At 36.8% G+C, this 18,380-nt stretch overlaps 1 protein-coding gene across 12 annotated transcripts in view; it reads left to right on the top strand.

Moving 5' to 3' along the window:
- Window positions 1–18,380, top strand: part of NCOA3 (nuclear receptor coactivator 3) — a 54,486-nt gene that overhangs the window by 16,263 nt on the left and 19,843 nt on the right. For 8 of the 12 annotated variants that reach the window (XM_038158589.1, XM_038158591.1, XM_038158600.1 and 5 more), the window contains 4 exons: window positions 8,906–8,981; window positions 14,468–14,575; window positions 16,319–16,491; window positions 17,985–18,085. In XM_038158589.1, coding sequence (XP_038014517.1) covers window positions 14,487–14,575; window positions 16,319–16,491; window positions 17,985–18,085 — 363 coding nt within the window. In that variant the 5' untranslated portion in view covers window positions 8,906–8,981; window positions 14,468–14,486. Of the gene's footprint in view, window positions 1–8,905; window positions 8,982–11,989; window positions 12,118–14,467; window positions 14,576–16,318; window positions 16,492–17,984; window positions 18,086–18,380 lie in introns of all 12 variants that reach the window. The other 4 variants (XM_038158596.1, XM_038158594.1, XM_038158595.1 and 1 more) reach the window with 2 other exon arrangements.

The following is an 18,380-nucleotide window of genomic DNA, read 5'->3' as shown; positions in this document are numbered from 1 at the left end:
ACTGTGCATTCAGAATCTTGTCTGACAGTTTTGTGTTTGTGCTCTCCCTCCCCTTTCTCAAGGTCGTTCCTGTTTGCCAGCACAAACAGGCGGCTCGTAGCTGTAACACCTCCAGAGTTAAGCGATGCTTTGATAATGCCTAGTATCAGTTCTAGCCCTTTGCTTACGGTCATGGTTTTCAGCTAAAGCGGGGGGAAAGGGGCCCTACTTCTGCAGGTCTCAACTTCTGACTCGCTGCCATACTGCTTCGGACGACTCCCCTTTCCTTTTATTTCCAGGCTGAAAGCAATTCTCAGTCCTGAGGCGGCTGCTGGGCGTTCTGCTGCTCGTTCGAAGGGAGAGGAAAGGGAGGAGAGGCCCATCTCCCTCACAGTCCGCTCCCTGACGGGGGCGGGCCGGGCCGCAAGGAGTTAAGGGCCGCTGCCGCCCGCGGTTCTGTCTGGAGCCGCCGCACGCTCATTGGTTGCAAAAAGGTGAAATTGAAACCACAGTAAACTTTTGACCCTGTAGCAGTTCTTGTGGAACGCCTTCCCCTTGCCAGGAGCAGAGGGCTTCTTCCCCCCCCCGCCCCGCTTCCCCCTTTTTCCTGTATTTTTTTCTCTGTGATCGTGTTGCACTGCATGCAGCCTCCCCGAGGGGAGGGGGAGGACGACAACAAGCGAGTAGTTTGCTTGTGTGCCGCTAACGGCAAAGCTGGAATTTGCCTTAAAGGCTACTGCCAGCTATCTTCTGAAGGTCTCATCGCTACAGAAGTAGGAGTCAATTTTTATTTTTATTTTTTTTTTCAGTTTCCAACATGTTTCTGAATGATTGAAGCAAAAACAACCCGACTAAAAGCAACCTACAAATTGATGCTGACGATCAGGGCTAATTAGAAAGTGGGGAAGGGAGGATGAGTCACCCGGTATGCTGGTTTCAGCGAGCTTAATAAACACTGTTGAGTTTTTTAAAAGACTGAAGTGGTGTCTCCTTACTGAAATCCTACGTTGGAATATCTCAATATTACAACTTAGTTCATACGTCTGTGAATTGAATACATATTTACCTAATCACTTTTCTATTCTGCATCTCCCTTAAACAAGAAAAGCTCCAAGACCTCAGTCTGAGAGACAAGTAGTGTCAGCTGAACTTCACTGCCAAATTGTGAAGTGTTGGAGGCCCAGAGTAGCCAATGTTAGGAATTTTTATTTAGGGTGTGACTCCAGCAAATTCTGGACCTAATTAACGTGTGTGTCATTTTCATACTCTGCAGATTTTATCATAAACCTGAAATATCTGTGGCCAAGAAAATTCACCTTCCCCTTTGTAGCTTTGCCAAATCAGACAAATTGTAGCAGCATTACATTTTCGATGAAGTATGAAAATGACATTTAGTTATTTCACATTTCTTTCCCCTTAAATGTGTGTCTTTTCACTGACAAAACAATCGCTGACTTGCTTACTGCGTCAGTTTCCATTTCCTCCCTCACTAGCTCATAGGCACAGGTATGGCCGCCTGTTCTTGCCGGACCATTAAATTTATTGAATGTTAAATGCCACTTAATCAGGAATCACTCAGCACCTTGCCTAGAGATAACATTCAAAACTCTTTCTCAACAAAGAGACCTGATGCCTGACTGCTTCAGTCTGTTGTTTCCACATCTCTCCTGTCTTGTTCTTGCAAATAGTTTCATCGGATTTATATAGTGCGTTCGTTTTCCTAATAAGAGATTAGGCTGGGGAGGGACCCACAACTGCTGTGATTTGGACTCTTTAAAAATTCAGTTCTGTAAGCTGTTTAGTGGTTAAAAAGTGCTTACTTTACAGCAGTGTTAATAGAGTAGGACAGAATTGTGGTAGTTCCGTGTGGGCTGTTCTTGTAGTGCTGCTTTGTTCTTAATGCAGCTTTTTCTGGGAATTGAGGGAGTCTCCAGAAGCATTGCCAGCAACTTCGAGGGAACGATGAATATTAAATTATTAATAGCAGATCCTCTGCACCCTCATGTGTGCAATTCTCCTTGCAACTGCAAAAGAAACATGCCCTGACATTGATCGTTTGTGGCCTCCCTGTTTATTCCAGCTAGTGTACCTAAGCAGCAGCTATTATATAGTTTCTTTTTCCCCACTCCCTGTAATTCGTTGTTCTCTCCTTCCTGTGCCTTTGTACATCCTGTCTGCTTCTCATTGTCTGTTTCATGGCAGTTCTCCTGCCTTCGCAGTGGAGCTGCAGTGAAGCTGCACATCATGTTGCCTATCGCATTAAAATGGAATAAATGCTCTTCTAAAGGAGAGTGAGTAACAACTGTCACAAATTAGGAATCAATTCTGAACTCTATTTCTGGAGCATAATTTAACGTGTCTAAGACTTGTCTTGAAAACTTGCGTGGTTGCATTGTGATAACATTATGCGTACCTGCCTTTTAGTGGTAAAAATCCATGAACTCTAAAATTGTTGCTGCGGATGCCAGCAGAAGGGTGGGAAACTGGCAAAAAAAGTAACACTGATACTGAAGCTACAGAAGCACAAATTTCATTAGTCCTATACATCCTATAACTTCAAAGGACCCCACTGGGGGCAGTGTTTTTGAAGATCATCAAGATTGAGAGCTAACTGCTGATAATGAAAAATCACTAGTGTAACCATTTCCTGTAATGAATATGGCTGAAAAGAAGGGTGTCACGGATACTGTGAAGGCATTTTGTAACCAAAAAGCATTAAATGAGCGGTCGCAAACTGAAAATATGTGTTGGTGATCTCTACTGCTTTATTCTGTGTGTTTATTCAGAGTAGATCTTGACGTTGGTTTCATCTCCCCATATTTCAAAATAGGGTCTTGCCAGCTGCTTTGGAGCTGCCCTATTAGAATTTTCTCCCCCACCAAGGTTTCCACATGGTGAATGAGAAATTTAAAGAGAAGCTCCTGCCACGGTGTTTTCTTCTTTTTTTTTCTCTGTCTAGAGTAAGCAGCTTTCTATCTCGAAAGCAGTTTTCTGCTTTCTTCTAAACAAAAGGAAGGAAAGGTGATTTAGAGGAGGTTTTAGAGCACAGCCTCTGCATTAAATGTGGATCGTAGAAACAGAACATTCTTGAAAGTTGTCTGTGAGCAGACAGATATTTTATCTGGTTTTGCTGGCTCTGTGCACAGTGCACACCTATGTTTCTAAGCAACTTGGGAAATAGTTGTAAATAAATTTAGGTCTCCAGACAGGAAAAAACACATTTACTGTCCCTTTCTACTTGAGGTTAATTTAAATATTTGGGTAAAAGGTTTTTATTTTCGCTGCTGAGGGTAAGATTTTGAAAGAAATACTACTTTCAGGCTTAGTATTTCCACTGGAACTGGTGATAGAATTCTCACTGAATGAACAGAAACTGTCTTTAACCAATGCTAAGTGCTTTTGAAAATTCCAGTAGAACTATATTAACTTTCAGTTTACCAGTGTATTATTTCTTGAACACAGAGAGGGAGAGGCATTGATATCACACATGTATTGCATAATTTTTTGACATACTGAGCTTTTACCTTGTTCAGGAAAACTAGCTAATACTTCTAATAAAAATTCACAAAATACTGTCATAATACTTTGTGGAAGAAAAAGTCTTCTTGTTAAAAGTATAATCACAGTGACATTTTTTACACTTCCCTGTCTGGCTTGGTAACAGTAGCACAGTAATAATTTTTCACTTACCCCATTGTAAATGATACGTGGTATCAAATGGAAGAGCTGGGGAATGAACAGTTCTGAAGTGGGCTATGCTGTAGGTAGAGTTGATTGTTGTATTTATATCATGTTATTAAAAAATAAGGTTTCTTTTTAGAAAATTCTGCCATTCTGATCCAGCCCTGCTCTTTTATTGTACATCTAGTGTTCCGAGACTTTGCTTGGTTTCTTGGTCTAATTCTGCGAGAAACAATTAGAATTTTCTAAGTGATTACTACAGCAGAAAATGTTCAAGTAAAATTGGACTGGAAAAATACAGAATTGAAAGTGGATATAAGAACAACATTCTTTTCTTTCAGGTTGCATTTGACTTGGTTAGAAGTTGACTATGTCCATTCTGGTAGAAAGTGTGTTTTAGAGGATTATATGTAACTAGATGAAAGATTTTTTAGAAAGGCTTCCATAGATTTCAGTGTCAATGATGTTTGTGTCACAATATCCTACTTTGGAAGTTAAAATTTGAAAACAGTAAACTTTTGACCTTGGGTAAATGTTGCCTTGTATAATGCGTAATACAGGAAAGTAAAGTAAAGTAAAAATTGCATTTTACTGGGCTCTAGTTTGTGGAAAACATAGTGTGTATTGGTTGGCAGTGCCTGACAGCTGATATTTATCAAGGCTAACATGAACTTTACTCATTCTTACATTTTGAAGCAGCTTTCTAAGCTCTGCATGTATACAAACGTTCACATGAACTTTACTCAATCTTGCATTTTTAAGCAGCTTTCAGAGCTTAACATGTGTACACATGTTCAGCCTGTGTTGTAGCTTTTAACATTTTGTACGAGAGATGTTAACTCTTACTAAGATGAGAATACACCCATAATGATTTTCATTTCTCAAATTTAGTCGCAATATAAGCATTTTGTAAACTAGCACTATAATGTAAAAATGTAAGAGTAATGTTTAAAGATCAAAAATGCTGTTAACTACTAACTACTAGTTGACTTCATACTTTCAGTACATGGGATTATACTTAAACATGCGATAAACTCTTGGAAGCATACATTTTCTAGAACTCATAAAATTAAATACAGTTAAAAGGCAGTTCCTTAGTAGAATAAATGCTAAAGCTTTTCTTTAGGTAAATAAAAATGCATGTCAGAGAGAAGATATATTTTCTGGCCAGGGATGACCAATTTTTGTGGGAGCCATTTTGGTATTGTGGTTAAACAGTTCATGTTCATTGGCCAAATAGTAAAAAACCTTGTCCTCCTTGCTTTAGATGTCATAAAGAATTATGTGATTGTTTTGGAATGTTAAAAATGCTGAATGTAATTATTCTTGTCTAATAGTCCTCTTGAAGAGAAAAATGTCTGGAAGAAATTATTATTTTCATGTTTTTCAGATTTTCTGTCAGTCCACATAGCTTGCTAGTCTTTTGGACTTACAGTTTCCTGTTACTTCAGTAACTCAGTGTTGAGGTGAACAGATCACAAATGTTGGCTGCCAAGTAACTAAAGACTGAAGGGGGCTTAAAACTAGAATGGATGAATATAATTATGATCATCATAATTTTAACCTGTGATCAATGGGGAAAGATACATTTTTTCCTCCTTACTAAGATGCTTATTAGAAACTTCATTCTTATATTTATTAGCACTCATACTAAACCTTTCAACCTGGAAGACACTTCAAATGACATAAGAAATAAATTCCATTTTTCTTTATTTATATTAGGGAATAATTTTCTTTCGTCTTTAACGAATATCCAAATTGCCAAAGACAAAGCATAAATTAGTGTCTGAAGCCAGTCTGGAATTCAGAGTTTGCTGGACCACTGTTCAAAATTCAGGGTTCCTGTTAGGAACCAGCAGGGTTTTAAACCTTAGATAGTCTCGAACACTCCTAAGAGGCAGAATGGATTCAATGCATTTTCTCTGTTGTTTTAGGTTGACAAAGGTGAAGGCCAAGATGAAGAAATTTTCAGAGCTACACCTTCATTCTCTCCGAGTGCCCCGTTTATGCCTTTGACCACTGTCTCCCTTGTTGGCTTCCTGTTTATGATGTGCTACTTAAGCATCTTTTTATAATCAGCTGTAGTTCAGTGCAAGGTGCAGTCTTCTCTTTTTTTAGTTCTGTACTTCTGTTTCAATTCATTTTCAGTTCTTCCCATGTAAACAAGCTTTCCACTTTTTAAATGCTAACCTTTTCCCTGTGGCATCCCTTTTAACTTTCTCATAGAGCCATGTAGGTATTTTTTGAGGTTTTTATGTAGGTATTTTTTGAGGTTTTTGTTCTCTGTTCCAAAAGTTAAGTAGGTGTAACAGGTATTATCCAGGATTCACTTGAGAGCCAGCATAATTTCTCCCTCTCTCTCTCTCTCTCTCTCTGTTGTTATTACGATACAGTCATAAGAGGGTCAGTGTAATCACTTTTCTCTCTTGAGGGCTGGGGATGTGTGGTGATGTCCTCACATGTGTGTAGAGATGTGTAGGTTAATATTCCACACTGCTTCTAAACTGCATGTTGTTTTGTTAAACACAACTAACCTCAAAGGACAACTATACCATCTTTCACAGTTTCTTTGATTTGTGTGCACAAGCAGTAGCTGATTAATTTGCTGCCTTCCTTTTCCTTTTTCTTTCCCGGTTAAAACTGTTTGATGAGATACCTGGTTTTAATAGTTTGAACTGGAGCTACAAATGATGTGATGTAATGAAGGAATGAATACCACGTTGTAATGTGCTAGAAGTGTTAGAATATATGTCTCATGCAGTGTATGTCTCTTTAATGAGGGAAAGTCTACTCCTGTTTTCTTTTCCTGTTTCTGTGTCTGAGTTTGTTTCATGACTCCCACCTGATTCATCTAAAAATTGAATTCAGCAGAGAGATCCAACAAGAAACAGACTAATTTAGTTACACCACATGAGGTTTCCTGACTGCATTTTACAAAATTATTCACATCTTCGTGTTACAAATAAAAAAAGCTTGCGAGCCTTCCTCCCCCACACCCTCCAGTATTGCTGGAGGCTTGTGTAAGGCTTCTATTGTCTCTGTTCATATTGAGATGTCACAGATGTGTACACTTTTCTGGGTTCTTTCCTCTCATGAAACTCTAATGACCATTCCTCCTTTGATTCCTTTCTCAGGCAAATTGGCGTAGGCTATACAAAATAAAATTTAGGTCACAAATGATTTTTAAATTATTCTACTTGAATGAATGGAAGATTTAGCTGCTGGTATATGTATATACTGGAAATCTGTGGCAAAGTAGGGCAGAAGATGGTTGACATAAAAATATCACCAAAGGAGTGTGCAGTTTTAGTGCGAAATGTAAGTGTGCAGTTGAGTTTTAAAGCTGTATTTATGCTATCCTGAAGATTAATGGTAGGTGTGTTCACCTGCACTGTTGAAACAACTAGGAGTATTAGGAATAACTAATTTTGAATAAATACTTTTAATTTTGTGGATTTTACTTTTAATTTCACCGGGGCCCTGCTTTTCTCTGTCATGTGTTTTGTTTGCTGTTAACATGGTTCTTTATCTGTTGCTCTTACTGGCAAACCGGGATGCGTAGGAAACAAATTAACAAGTAATGACATTCCAAAAATAGATCCATATGCATTTTTATCGGAGGAACAGGAGATGAACTCCAAGCATCTTCCACCTCTGACCGTGTCTTAACTAAAAGTGTCCTGTCATATTAATGTATGCAAAGTGAAAAAGGTTCAATTAATTGTCATGTTTGAGAAATAGCCCAGGAGTGCATGGTGTTTACTAAACATAAGCACTGCAGGGGAATTGTTAAATGAAACTTGGCAAGGTCTGAAAAATCAGTCTCTCTAAGATAGAATGTATAATATAAAATGAATGTGCATGAAATTAAAATTATTTAACATGTTGCAACAAGGTGTGCTTCACTGGCATTATAGATGGCACCTTTTTTTTTTTTTAACTGAAAGTCCTGATTCATTGAAGTCTCCAAATCATTTATTACCTAGTAAATCACCTTTTTGTCTGTGGGAGGAATGTGAGAGGGTGAAAGAGTAAAGAATTATCAAAGGCCTGTGTTTTGGAATAGTATTTTATTAGTTACTGTACTGATGGGGGAGGTGCTGGATAAGCACAGTGGTGTATCAATACAACTGATATAATGTCCTGTTTGCTTCATAATATATGCATAGGTGCTTTCATCTGAAAAGGTAATGAAAGACTTTTTAGTCTAAACTAGTTACACGAAAACCTCTTTATTTACTCAGTGTACATGTGTGTCTGTTTCAGTGGTTTGTTTCATTGCACTTTCAGATTCACAAAGCTGTAGTAAAGGTTCAGTGGCATTTTTTATCTGCTGCATTTTCTCCTTCCTCAGAGGTTTAAAAGTATGTTGATCTTATGCACTCTAATTTAAAGCGTATTGTATTTGTGTTCTTTTTTAAAAAGGCACAGTAATATTCTCTGAAGCATTTAAGGAAGATTGCAAGTGCTACCCTTTTTATGTCTTATTTTAAAAAGTAACCATTGTGTTCACCATATCTGGCACATTATATATAGGTATATTTTTAACCTGAACACAGTGTAGTGTGTTCTGTCTTTAGGTGTCTGTCATGTTGTTGTTGCCTGAGCCACAGGTAACAATATGACTTGTCACTTAGCCATCTCACCTGGACTGTAATGTAATGCTCTTTCTTTATGTCTTTTAAAAATTTGATCAAAAAATCTATCATCAGTAAACTTAGATTTGGTAGCCAGGCTGTGTTGGATGCTAAGGTTCTACATGGTGTGAATTGCTTATCTTTGTAGCTCGTCCCGAGAGTGGGTAAATCAGTCAAAGGTCAGTATGTTGAGCCCATTGAGATCAAAACATGCTGAATTATGGTTTTGGTTGAACACTCTTGGGTTTTGGTTGAGCAGGCTTTAGATAGGAAATTGTATGCTTACGTGTTGGAAGCTGTACTGATGAGAGATCCGATGGGGAAGCTGACTGCCCAGCCCCAAATGACAAGCGCTTAGTGCATGGCTGTGCTTTGATATAAGCACCCTAATAACGTAAACTAATTCATGTGAAGCGGAACAGATCACAGTGTTAAAATAAAATATTTTTTAAATTTAAGATGTTAAGCAGTTGGCTAATGCCTCTGTATTTAGAAGAGGAGCATGTGGGTTTAGCATAGGGACAAGAGTTGATTGGTCTACTGTTCAAAGTATAGCAGAGATGACAGTTACTTGAAGTTACCTATTATGTATTATTTTTGTTTTACAGGATGTGACTTAAAATGAATTCTGATTCTGAAGGTCCTCTGAAAAATATGCAGTGCTTGAATGTTTGCTAAGGACTAGTAAGTGACTGATCTCATATTTGGACTATATGTACCTTAACATTTTTAAAGCTACAGTTTAGGATATGAGAAGCATGTACTTAAAAAAAAAAATAAAAGGATGGGAGGGAAGAAAGAAGAAAAAAACCCAACTCAAACCAAAAACCTTACTGCACCACTGCCAGAAAGTGAAATTGCTGCTTATATTCTTGTGGATTCCTGTCTATGTAAGTGGAAACATCAGTTGTTTCTGTGGTCAGTCTTGGAGCAAAAGAATCTCTGCATAATATCAAGAATATTTTGAATCAGAAGTTTCAATACTTTTGATACTTTTTTATGTGTATTTGAGGGAGATACAATGTTGAAATAACAAATTTGCACTACATATACAGAGTTGCAGAATGGAGTATCTGTAGTTTTATTTATTATCAAAATTTCAATATTGCAATCTGCATCTTGCAAAAATATGTGCCTTATATCTTGCTTTTTAGGAGGGAGGATTCTATTTAATATTCTAACATTATATGAAATTCCAGGGCATGATCATGGTTCATTTAAATGAATTTGTTTGGTTTAATTCTTTGTAACCGGCTTATTTTGAATAATGCGAATTTCTGCTTAGTCAATTTCTCAAACAAGAAATCAGCTCAGACAGAAGAGCTTCCAAGGATGCAAAATACCACAAGTACACATACTTAATATAGGAAAAACTTGGTGGTTTTATGGGACCAACGAAGTATTTTAAATGTTTTCATGCAAAAAAAACAGGATTTAAGAAAATATTTTGGATATGTTTTAAATTAGTATTGTATAGTTGTGCATTTTGGAGGGTAGTCAACTGTTTCAGCAAAACAGATATAAAAACCAAATCTGAAGCATGTAATTGTTGGTATTTTTGCGTCCCTGCTAGGACAAAACCTTCACACTTGCCATGTCCTGTCTGCTGGATAGGTCTTTCATCTACCAGCTACGGAGAGCAGTGGCACAAGGGAATAACGCTTGAGCTGGACAAGGAAATGAGTGCATTGAAAGACAAGGTAGCAGAAAGCAATCTAAGGGATATTAAGTTAGTAGCTTTCTAAATTGTGTGGGGGTGAGTTGAGTAAGATGAGGGAAGAAATAGGTGTATCAAACTGAAAACTTTCTGCTTACTGTACTTAGTAATTTCAACGTCATTTTGGCTTCATTGTGCTGTAGGATGTGGCCTAAGGCACTTTGCCCGTTGCAAACATACTGTATTGTTGGCATGTGCATCGTTTTCTTGTTATTCCAGGGTGGAATTTTAGAAGACAGGGTCTTCTAAATTTAAAATTTTTGATTTTACCCTGGCAAAATACTGAAGCTGTGGCAGGTTGGACACTGCTACTCATAAGCTCTCATGATTTCTTTAAAATCTATGGTTTTGTTTGGAAGACAGTACATAGGCTGTTGCAATAGATGAATTAGTAATTACTGCAACTTATTTTATCTGCCATGTGCAAAACCCAGTACCTTTTAAACAACTCATTTATGCTTTTCACTGAGAAGTGAATAGACATATGAAAAGTGTATGGTACATTGCAAAGGATGTAGGCATGAGCACCTCAATAATAAGGACTGCTGTTTTTTCACCAGTTACTGCTGAGCAAGAAGATCTTTGTTATTTTCTGTTTTCTTGAATTTAGAAGAATGTCGGAAAATTTAAGATTATACATGCAGAGATGTTGCAAATAATCATGAAAGTTTGGAACTTTTGCTCCAAATATTGCTGCCTTTGGTTCCACTCCACTGGTGGGATTAGGAGCGTCCTGATAGAGTGGTTCATTATTGCTACAATCAATGGAATTAAACAGTGCCTTGCTTTGAAGACTTTGTTTTCGGTAATTTGTACTGATCTAAAATTTAATAGAATTTCTTGCATTTGCCCAGTTTTGTGTAGTAACTGAGCTATTCAATCAGTTTAAGCTAGCTTTTAGATTTATGTTAATCATGCAAATAACAGAAAGAATTTCACTGTAATTATTTTCTTTAAAAAATGTTTCATTTAGGTAGATAATATAGTGTGATATCACTAGCGGAGAAGTCTTTCTAGCCAGCTTTAGTGGTTCATAAGCCAGAAATAGTGTTGTTGCCTCTTAGCTCAGAAAGTAAGTTTACAAAGATGCCTGTGTTTGTTTTTTTGTTTTTTTTTTCTTTCAGTAGTAAAAATGCATAAAAGTGTCAACTTTTGAAACCTGTGTTTCAGAGCTGTCTTTTGAAATAGTTAACTTCAGCAAAACTCCCCAAACCCCCAAAATAGCCTTCCTTTTGGATAAACCTTTTAGCCCGTTAGAAATTACAGATTCAACTTCAATGAAGAACTATAATACCTGGTACTTTCAAAACCGGTGATTTCTTTCATTACCTCACTGAGGAGTTAATAATGAAAGAAATTGCTTCTTTTGCAAATACTACGGGAAATTAGTTTGACTGTTAAGAATTTGTACTGTAAATCCATCTGTATTGGGAAGCAGCTTCTGTAATTTCCTTAGCTAAACAGTTACAGAGTTGTTCTAGGCATGACCTGCCTGCGCAGCTTGTAGCGATATTCTTAGCGAAAGGAAAATGCATGTGCAGCAACTCTGCAGCTTCAGGCCAGAATAAACTACCACCAGCTACTTGGCTGTAAGAGTAGGGAAACAGTCTATGCAAATTACTGATTTTTCCTTCCTTGTCCAAGCTCCTATATTTCTCATGTTTCTGAGACAAATTGAAGTAGTTTTTGGTTTTCTATTTAATTACATTGTGAGTTATCTCTCAGTACAAGTAGATGTTAAACCAGAAATGACATGTCTATTCTAATTAATCTAAAACAACCATGTAACCTTCAAAATTATGTTATAGTGAAATGTCTATCCTAGCTCAAATTTTCAACTTCCTAGTGTGTTTCAAAATGCTTCCACTTAAACAGAATTTACTCTTGGATTCAGACATACTTGCTTTGTGCACATCCTTCCTGAGTTAGCCTTAAGACTTACATTTTAAGCTCTTCCTTTCTCTTTCCAAATTAGCTCTTAAACCTTCAGCTGTGACTATACTGAGCCTGTAAATGTAGTTAGAGAAGGATAGAAGCAGCAATCCTGGAAGTGTGTGCCGGTGTCACCTACAGCAAGCCTGAGGATGCAGCCTCAGCTGTGAGGTCTGTAGACATAAGACCTTGAGTCGTATGTAATGCTGAGTATCAGCTTCAATAATCAACTGCTTTTTGCGTGATCATAAGCTGGTTTTATAATCGCCTTTTTTCCAACTGCTTACCTGTTCAGATGAGTAGTTCTTCGTTCAGCTGAATGACGCTAATTGAAGGAAATACGATCCCTGCAATTGTCCAGTTCTGTACTGGCATCTAGTGGCCTAACAGTGTATTTTTCTTGAACTTTATGTAAAGTAGGCCACTACGGATGTATTTGGGATTTTTTTGCCCTGGAGGAATATGTGAATGGATAAAGCTCTTCAGACTTGCTCTTCCATCGCTCTGTTGGGTTTGTCTTATTCATCCTGTTTCTTTAGCAAACATTTATATGTAAGACCAAGTTCTTAACTGTACAGTTCATGCCCATAGTACAGAGTTAAGCATCTTTTGTAATTGTTTATTTCAAATGGAAGATTATGTTTGATTGTTGGGTTTAATTCTGTTGTAATTTTAAAAACATGTTATCCTCCCTTTTGTTATGTATATTGATTGACATGAAGATTGGTTATGATAGGATTTTATGTTAAGCATTGTAACATTTTATTACCTGCAAAGAGAATTTTTACTTTTAAAAGGTGCCATTTTATTTCTGGGCTTTTTTGCACGTGCTAGAGCAGTCCAGTCCTTTGTCCTGTCTAGCTTTCAAAATTTTGTACTGCTGTAGGAAGAATGTTCTTTTAAATTCTCCACGTGTAGAATTAAAAATCCTCCATGCTGCTTCATGCAAATCTGTTCTCGTGTGTCTTTGTCCTTTCAGTTTAGACTTTAGAAAAAACTACTAGCAGATATCCCGCCCCCGCCACCAACAAGAAGCCAATAAGCAAAAATTCAGTCAGTCAAGTAATACAAAAAGTATTGTCACACACTCATACATAACTAACTTCTTGTTCAACAGGGTGCTCATATTCTGTTCTGCAGAGCTTCTTGAGCCAGTTGGCCACCAGCCTCTGATACCTTAACATAAACTTAATTTAGTTCTATCACTTCCTTGTCCTTGTGATAGGTTATCACTGACTCCTAGGAATTTGGTCATCCGAGGCCAGTTTCTTTTAACAATTGTCATAATCGTAGTTTTTGCTTGTGGAGACAAAGAACTTTTTCTGTGAAAGGTTTCTTGATGCTTGGGTTATGTTATGCAGAAAGGTTCTCTCTAACTGACAAGTCTAACTCTGTTAACTAAATATTTAGCACCATTTATTGCCACTGCTGTAACGGGTAAAGATCTGCAGTCTGAACTAGAAAACAGTAAATGAAATTTACACTTAATTTGGAAATTTCTGTAAAAAGGATAAAATAGTGCTTAATTTCTAACTGCCTAGATCTGTTTTGTCTCATTGCAGTTAGAAGACCAAAACCAATTTTTTACATCTTTTTATATTCTGGTTGTGCTCTAAAGTACTCCAACTAAATACATAGCATAGATCCATTAAATTATTTTCCTCCCTCAGCGTGTTGTTGATCCTAGCATAGCAGGACTTCACATGGCTTTCTTCTCTCGTCTGTGTCTGTGCTCCTTTTTTCTCTTGGGAGTGAGGGGGGAGATGAGTGTCTCATATATATATATATATATATATATATAAATCTGCCAGGTTTGTTTAATGTAACTAGACTTCGACAACATCGCCTGATATTTTATTGGGTTGTGGCCCAGTCTTTGCTGCAGAAGCAATAGAAATGAAAGACGGTTGAAGTCTTTGCTTGCCTTGGCCTCAAAGTTTTTAGAAAACTATATGGATTTTAGAAGATTTTGTGAGAGATGTGAAAACTATAGTAACCTGTGAAGATGGCAATAGTAATCTGTTGGCTTTATGAAGAGATGAGTATGAAACTCCTGTAAGCCCCCTGATACACTCCTAAGGAGGAAAATTATTTGTTTCTGCAACTGTATTTTGGTATAACATTAATTTATTGCTTTCTTTTCAGGTTACCTAAATATGTGTTTAAATACTGAGAATTTCTTTTTTTTAGACAAGTTGGAGCTATACAGTGGTCCCAGTTTAATGGTGCAAATTTAAAATATCTCTGAAAAAAATTAAATTTTTAACCTTTACTTTTGCTTAGAGTGATAGAAAGCAGTAATAACCTGTGTTTTTGCTAAATAAAGGGTAGATTTTAAATTAAAAGAAACATTAAAGAAAATTAAAGAAACATTTTTTAGTAGCAAAATGTTTATGAATTTGCAGTAAGAAAACTCACTTGTAAATCTGATAAAAATACATTACTTATCTGGAGAAGTTCTGTGTATTTTGAATTAGTATTTTGAGCATTTTATTTACAATTATTATGTCATTGCTTTTAGCTGCTGATGCAAGGTCAAGATGAGCGGATTAGGAGAAAACTCCTTAGATAGTTTGACTAATGAGTCAAGGAAGCGTAAGCCATTGCCCTGTGATACACAAGGTGCAAGGTACGTTTACATAGAACTTAACTGGTTTTTACTGAGTTTTTAAAAATACTTTTCAAATTTGCATTGCAATTTAGAAAAAGTTCTAACTAAGGAATTTCTTTAGTTGAAAAACTCTCTAGGCCAGCTTCTGTTGTGAAGATAGGTAACTTTACTACTAGGTGTAGCTGATGAACTGTGCTTTATAATTAGACTCTTGTGGAAATTTTATTACAGTGGACATACCATAGAATGCGTTGAGTTGGAATGGACCTTAAAGATCATCTAGTTCCAGTTCCCCTGTCATGGGCAGGGATACCTTCCATTAGATTAGGAATTCCTTTTGAAGTTGTGATTGCAAGGCAAAAGAAAAAAACCTCTTGCTTTGCAGGATTTTTAAAGGCATCATCTCATATCTGGTAATTGATTTGACAGGCCTCATTTCAGGCGGTTACATTTATCAAAGTATACTGCAAGAATCTGAGCTTTTTGCTGGTTTGTTTGTACTTCTGTTTCTTTTAAGTTCATCTTAAATTTTGGCCATCTATGCTATCTTCCTGCCCCTCACCCAGCTCTCTCAGGTACTGTTGTCTGAAGGACTCCATTTTCTGTTCCCCAGGAGCTTCATTGTTCTCCACCACGTGAAGTTTTTATCCTTTCATGTTTCTTCTTCCTCTAGAGTATTAACTTGTATTAAATTCATTGTCAGGCACTGTGTGTACTAATATTTGTCCCTTTTATATATACATCCCCAGTGCCACATGCCAATTGCCTTCATCATTATAAGAGATCATGTATGAGAACCTTAAATGCTTCCATTGTATCCCAGTGTCTTTTTATGAGTGTCCTCCATTCCATTTTCTCTTTCCCTTTCTACAGTGTCTCTCATGCAGGAGCTCTTTTTCAGATTGTCACCCTTCATTAGCTTTATCTTTCAAGCTCCTGCTTTGTCATGTGTTTGTTTTTTCCAGTGTTGGTCCATGCATACTTTCCTATCTCCTTCACGTGGTTTCTTCTCAAAGAATGATTATTCTCTTTCAATTTCCTTGATGTGTCCATTCTTACCCCTGCCCCGAGTCCTTCTTTTCCTATTCTTGTCATATTGTGTATGACATTTCTCCCTGTTGGTTTAGTCTGTAGACAGTCTCTTTACTCAGCCATTAACCAGGGTAGGAAAAAGAATTTGAGAGAGACATTTTATCCAGCAACGTTAGGTTGTCTGGGATTCTGCTTTTCTTGCATGTTGAGATGGCATTTAGGTCCTGATGCCTAGAAATTTGTAAGGTATCACCTTCTGTAATCATCTCTTTACAATCAAACTGAAGGGTGTTAATAGAACTCTAAAATTCAGTTTTGTTTGTCAAGTAAATTTTAAGCAACTGTAAAGCAATTTCTAAGATTAAAATATACTTTCTGTATGAGTGCTACAATTTTATAACAAAAGCAGCTACTCTTTTCATTAAATCTGACAATAGAGTAAAAGTAAAAACAGGAGGATTTTTTATTAATAGCTTTCTTCTATTCTCTTGATATCAATTTGTACTTAAAATTCTTAAAAAATATGCAAACCAAACACAAACCCCAAACCAAACAGCAGCGTAACAAAACACACACATTTGCCCTTCAGATTCATGTTTGCTGGAAGAATAACTACGGCCTAGGTTTAATGGGTGAGTGTTAAGTGAAGTACGTTATTGTCCACAGAGTGAGCACAGGTTTTGTATAGGATGATATATAAGTATACAAAATAATGTTTTTGATTCCTAGTCTGATCTGCAGTGGTGAGAAGCGTCGACGTGAGCAGGAAAGCAAATACATTGAAGAACTGGCTGAGCTGATATCTGCTAATCTGAGTGACATTGACAATTTCAATGTCAAACCAGACAAATGTGCTATCTTAAAAGAAACTGTGAGACAGATTCGACAAATAAAAGAGCAAGGTACAGTTCCCTGCTAAGTCAAAATTAATAGTTTAATTTCATTGTGATTTCTTTTTTGTAGCAATAGTCTACTTGGGAAATTGAGTGGTGATTTTCACAATAGCATGTAACTGAACAGGTCTTTGGACTTTGACTTGATTCAAAACTTGAATGCGCCTTAAGTAATTTTCTACTTAAATGTAAACAAGTATTTATCATCACTTTTTATTGGGAATCAGGATTTTAAAACTTCGTATGGCCCTTCTTACCAGTTTTGTAACACAGACAAGTTAAAAAAAACATGAGATGGTACTCTACCATCTGCTTATACACTATACCAAATACTCACTGGTATGAAGAATACATGCCATTGCCTTTCACTTCAAGGAAACCTATCCTTTTCTTACGGGCAAGGCTCCAATCAGAGATAGTGATTTTTATGGATTTTTTTTAATTGCTTTTTTAGTGTGATTGAATGTACTCATAATATAGCCAACTCAATAAAGGAGAAAGAAGCAGTGCATCATTTCTTGGCAAATTCTGTCAGCTAGATTAAGCCTAAGTGATATAACACTTTTTTTTGACCGACAGGTGTATGCAAAACCCATGTTTTGAAATATAGTGTGAGGAGTATATATAATTTATTTTTTTAAACACCACTCCACCCCCATCTCCACCTCCCAGTGACTAGCCTCCCATGCTTATATGTGTCATTTGGGCAGTAAAATATTAGAAAAACAGAATATGCTGTGTGAATCTTACCTGTTGCGGTAGATTGCCACATCATATGCTAAAACAATTTTCAAAAATCATCTTCTGTTTTCAAGGTTTTTTGTAGTGTCGTTGAATGTATTCTAATATTTCGTTACAGAATTGAGATGTTGTACTCCTCTTGTGGTCTGCTTAACCAGCCAGCAAGTACCACAAAATAAAGCTCACGGTGTTTTTCTGTAATTCTGCTGCATGGCGTGGATTCCCGTTCCACCTTCCCTGCGATAAATTAACTTAGGATATTTTGATTCTTTAAATATGACTTTGTTATATGCATGCACGCACATACACACACGTATATGCTCATACAGACACACAGCTGTTAACATGAATCAAAGCCTTTTTGTAGAACAGTGATGATGGCATCTGAAGACCGTGACCAATGATAATGAGATGAAAATAAAACCTTAAGAAAGAGATATATATGAGTGTGTTTAATGGCTATTGAAAGACTCAGCAGGTATTCATCAGACAGTGTCTGAAAAACAACAAGAAATGTTCACAAAGCAAGTTCATCATGTCAGCTTCAACTGCCAAGTCAATTTATGTGAGCAAAGAGTTTGGCATTATGTGGCCGTGACGTATTTTCTAGTCTTAGCGGCCAACTGTATATGAGCCCTCCTCTCTCATTTGTGCTTCTTTTTGCCTTTATTTCACACTCTCCCTAGGATCTGGCTCGTAATATTAGAATGTGGCTATCACATGAAAAGTTGCTTTATGGAAATGTATCTTTTGGCTTTCAGGAAAAGCAGTTTCTAATGATGATGATGTTCAGAAAGCTGATGTATCATCCACGGGTCAAGGAGTTATTGACAAGGATTCATTGGGACCTCTTTTATTACAGGCAAGTACAAATTAGGCCCTAGTAAAACCCTATTTTCCCCTTATGGCAGGGGAAAATATTACAATAAAGTGTGCAATCCTGTAGTAATAAAATAGTATGCAAGCACCATGCAGAAGTATGTTTGAAAGGTTCAGGAATAAAATCTATCATGTTTTCTTAATTTTGCTGAAATTCTCTGTAGAAGGAAATAGAATAGCCTTTGACTTTTTCTGATATTCCTATGCTTTATTTGCTCTAGCAGTTATTAGCAAATTACTACTGAAACAGTGCTTATTTGTACAAGGAATACTTTATT

Source organism: Motacilla alba, chromosome 20, assembly GCF_015832195.1.
Source record: "Motacilla alba alba isolate MOTALB_02 chromosome 20, Motacilla_alba_V1.0_pri, whole genome shotgun sequence".
Classification (NCBI taxonomy): Eukaryota; Metazoa; Chordata; class Aves; order Passeriformes; family Motacillidae; genus Motacilla; species Motacilla alba.
Note: the sequence above shows the minus strand (reverse complement) of the source record. Positions and strands in the feature narration are given on the sequence as shown.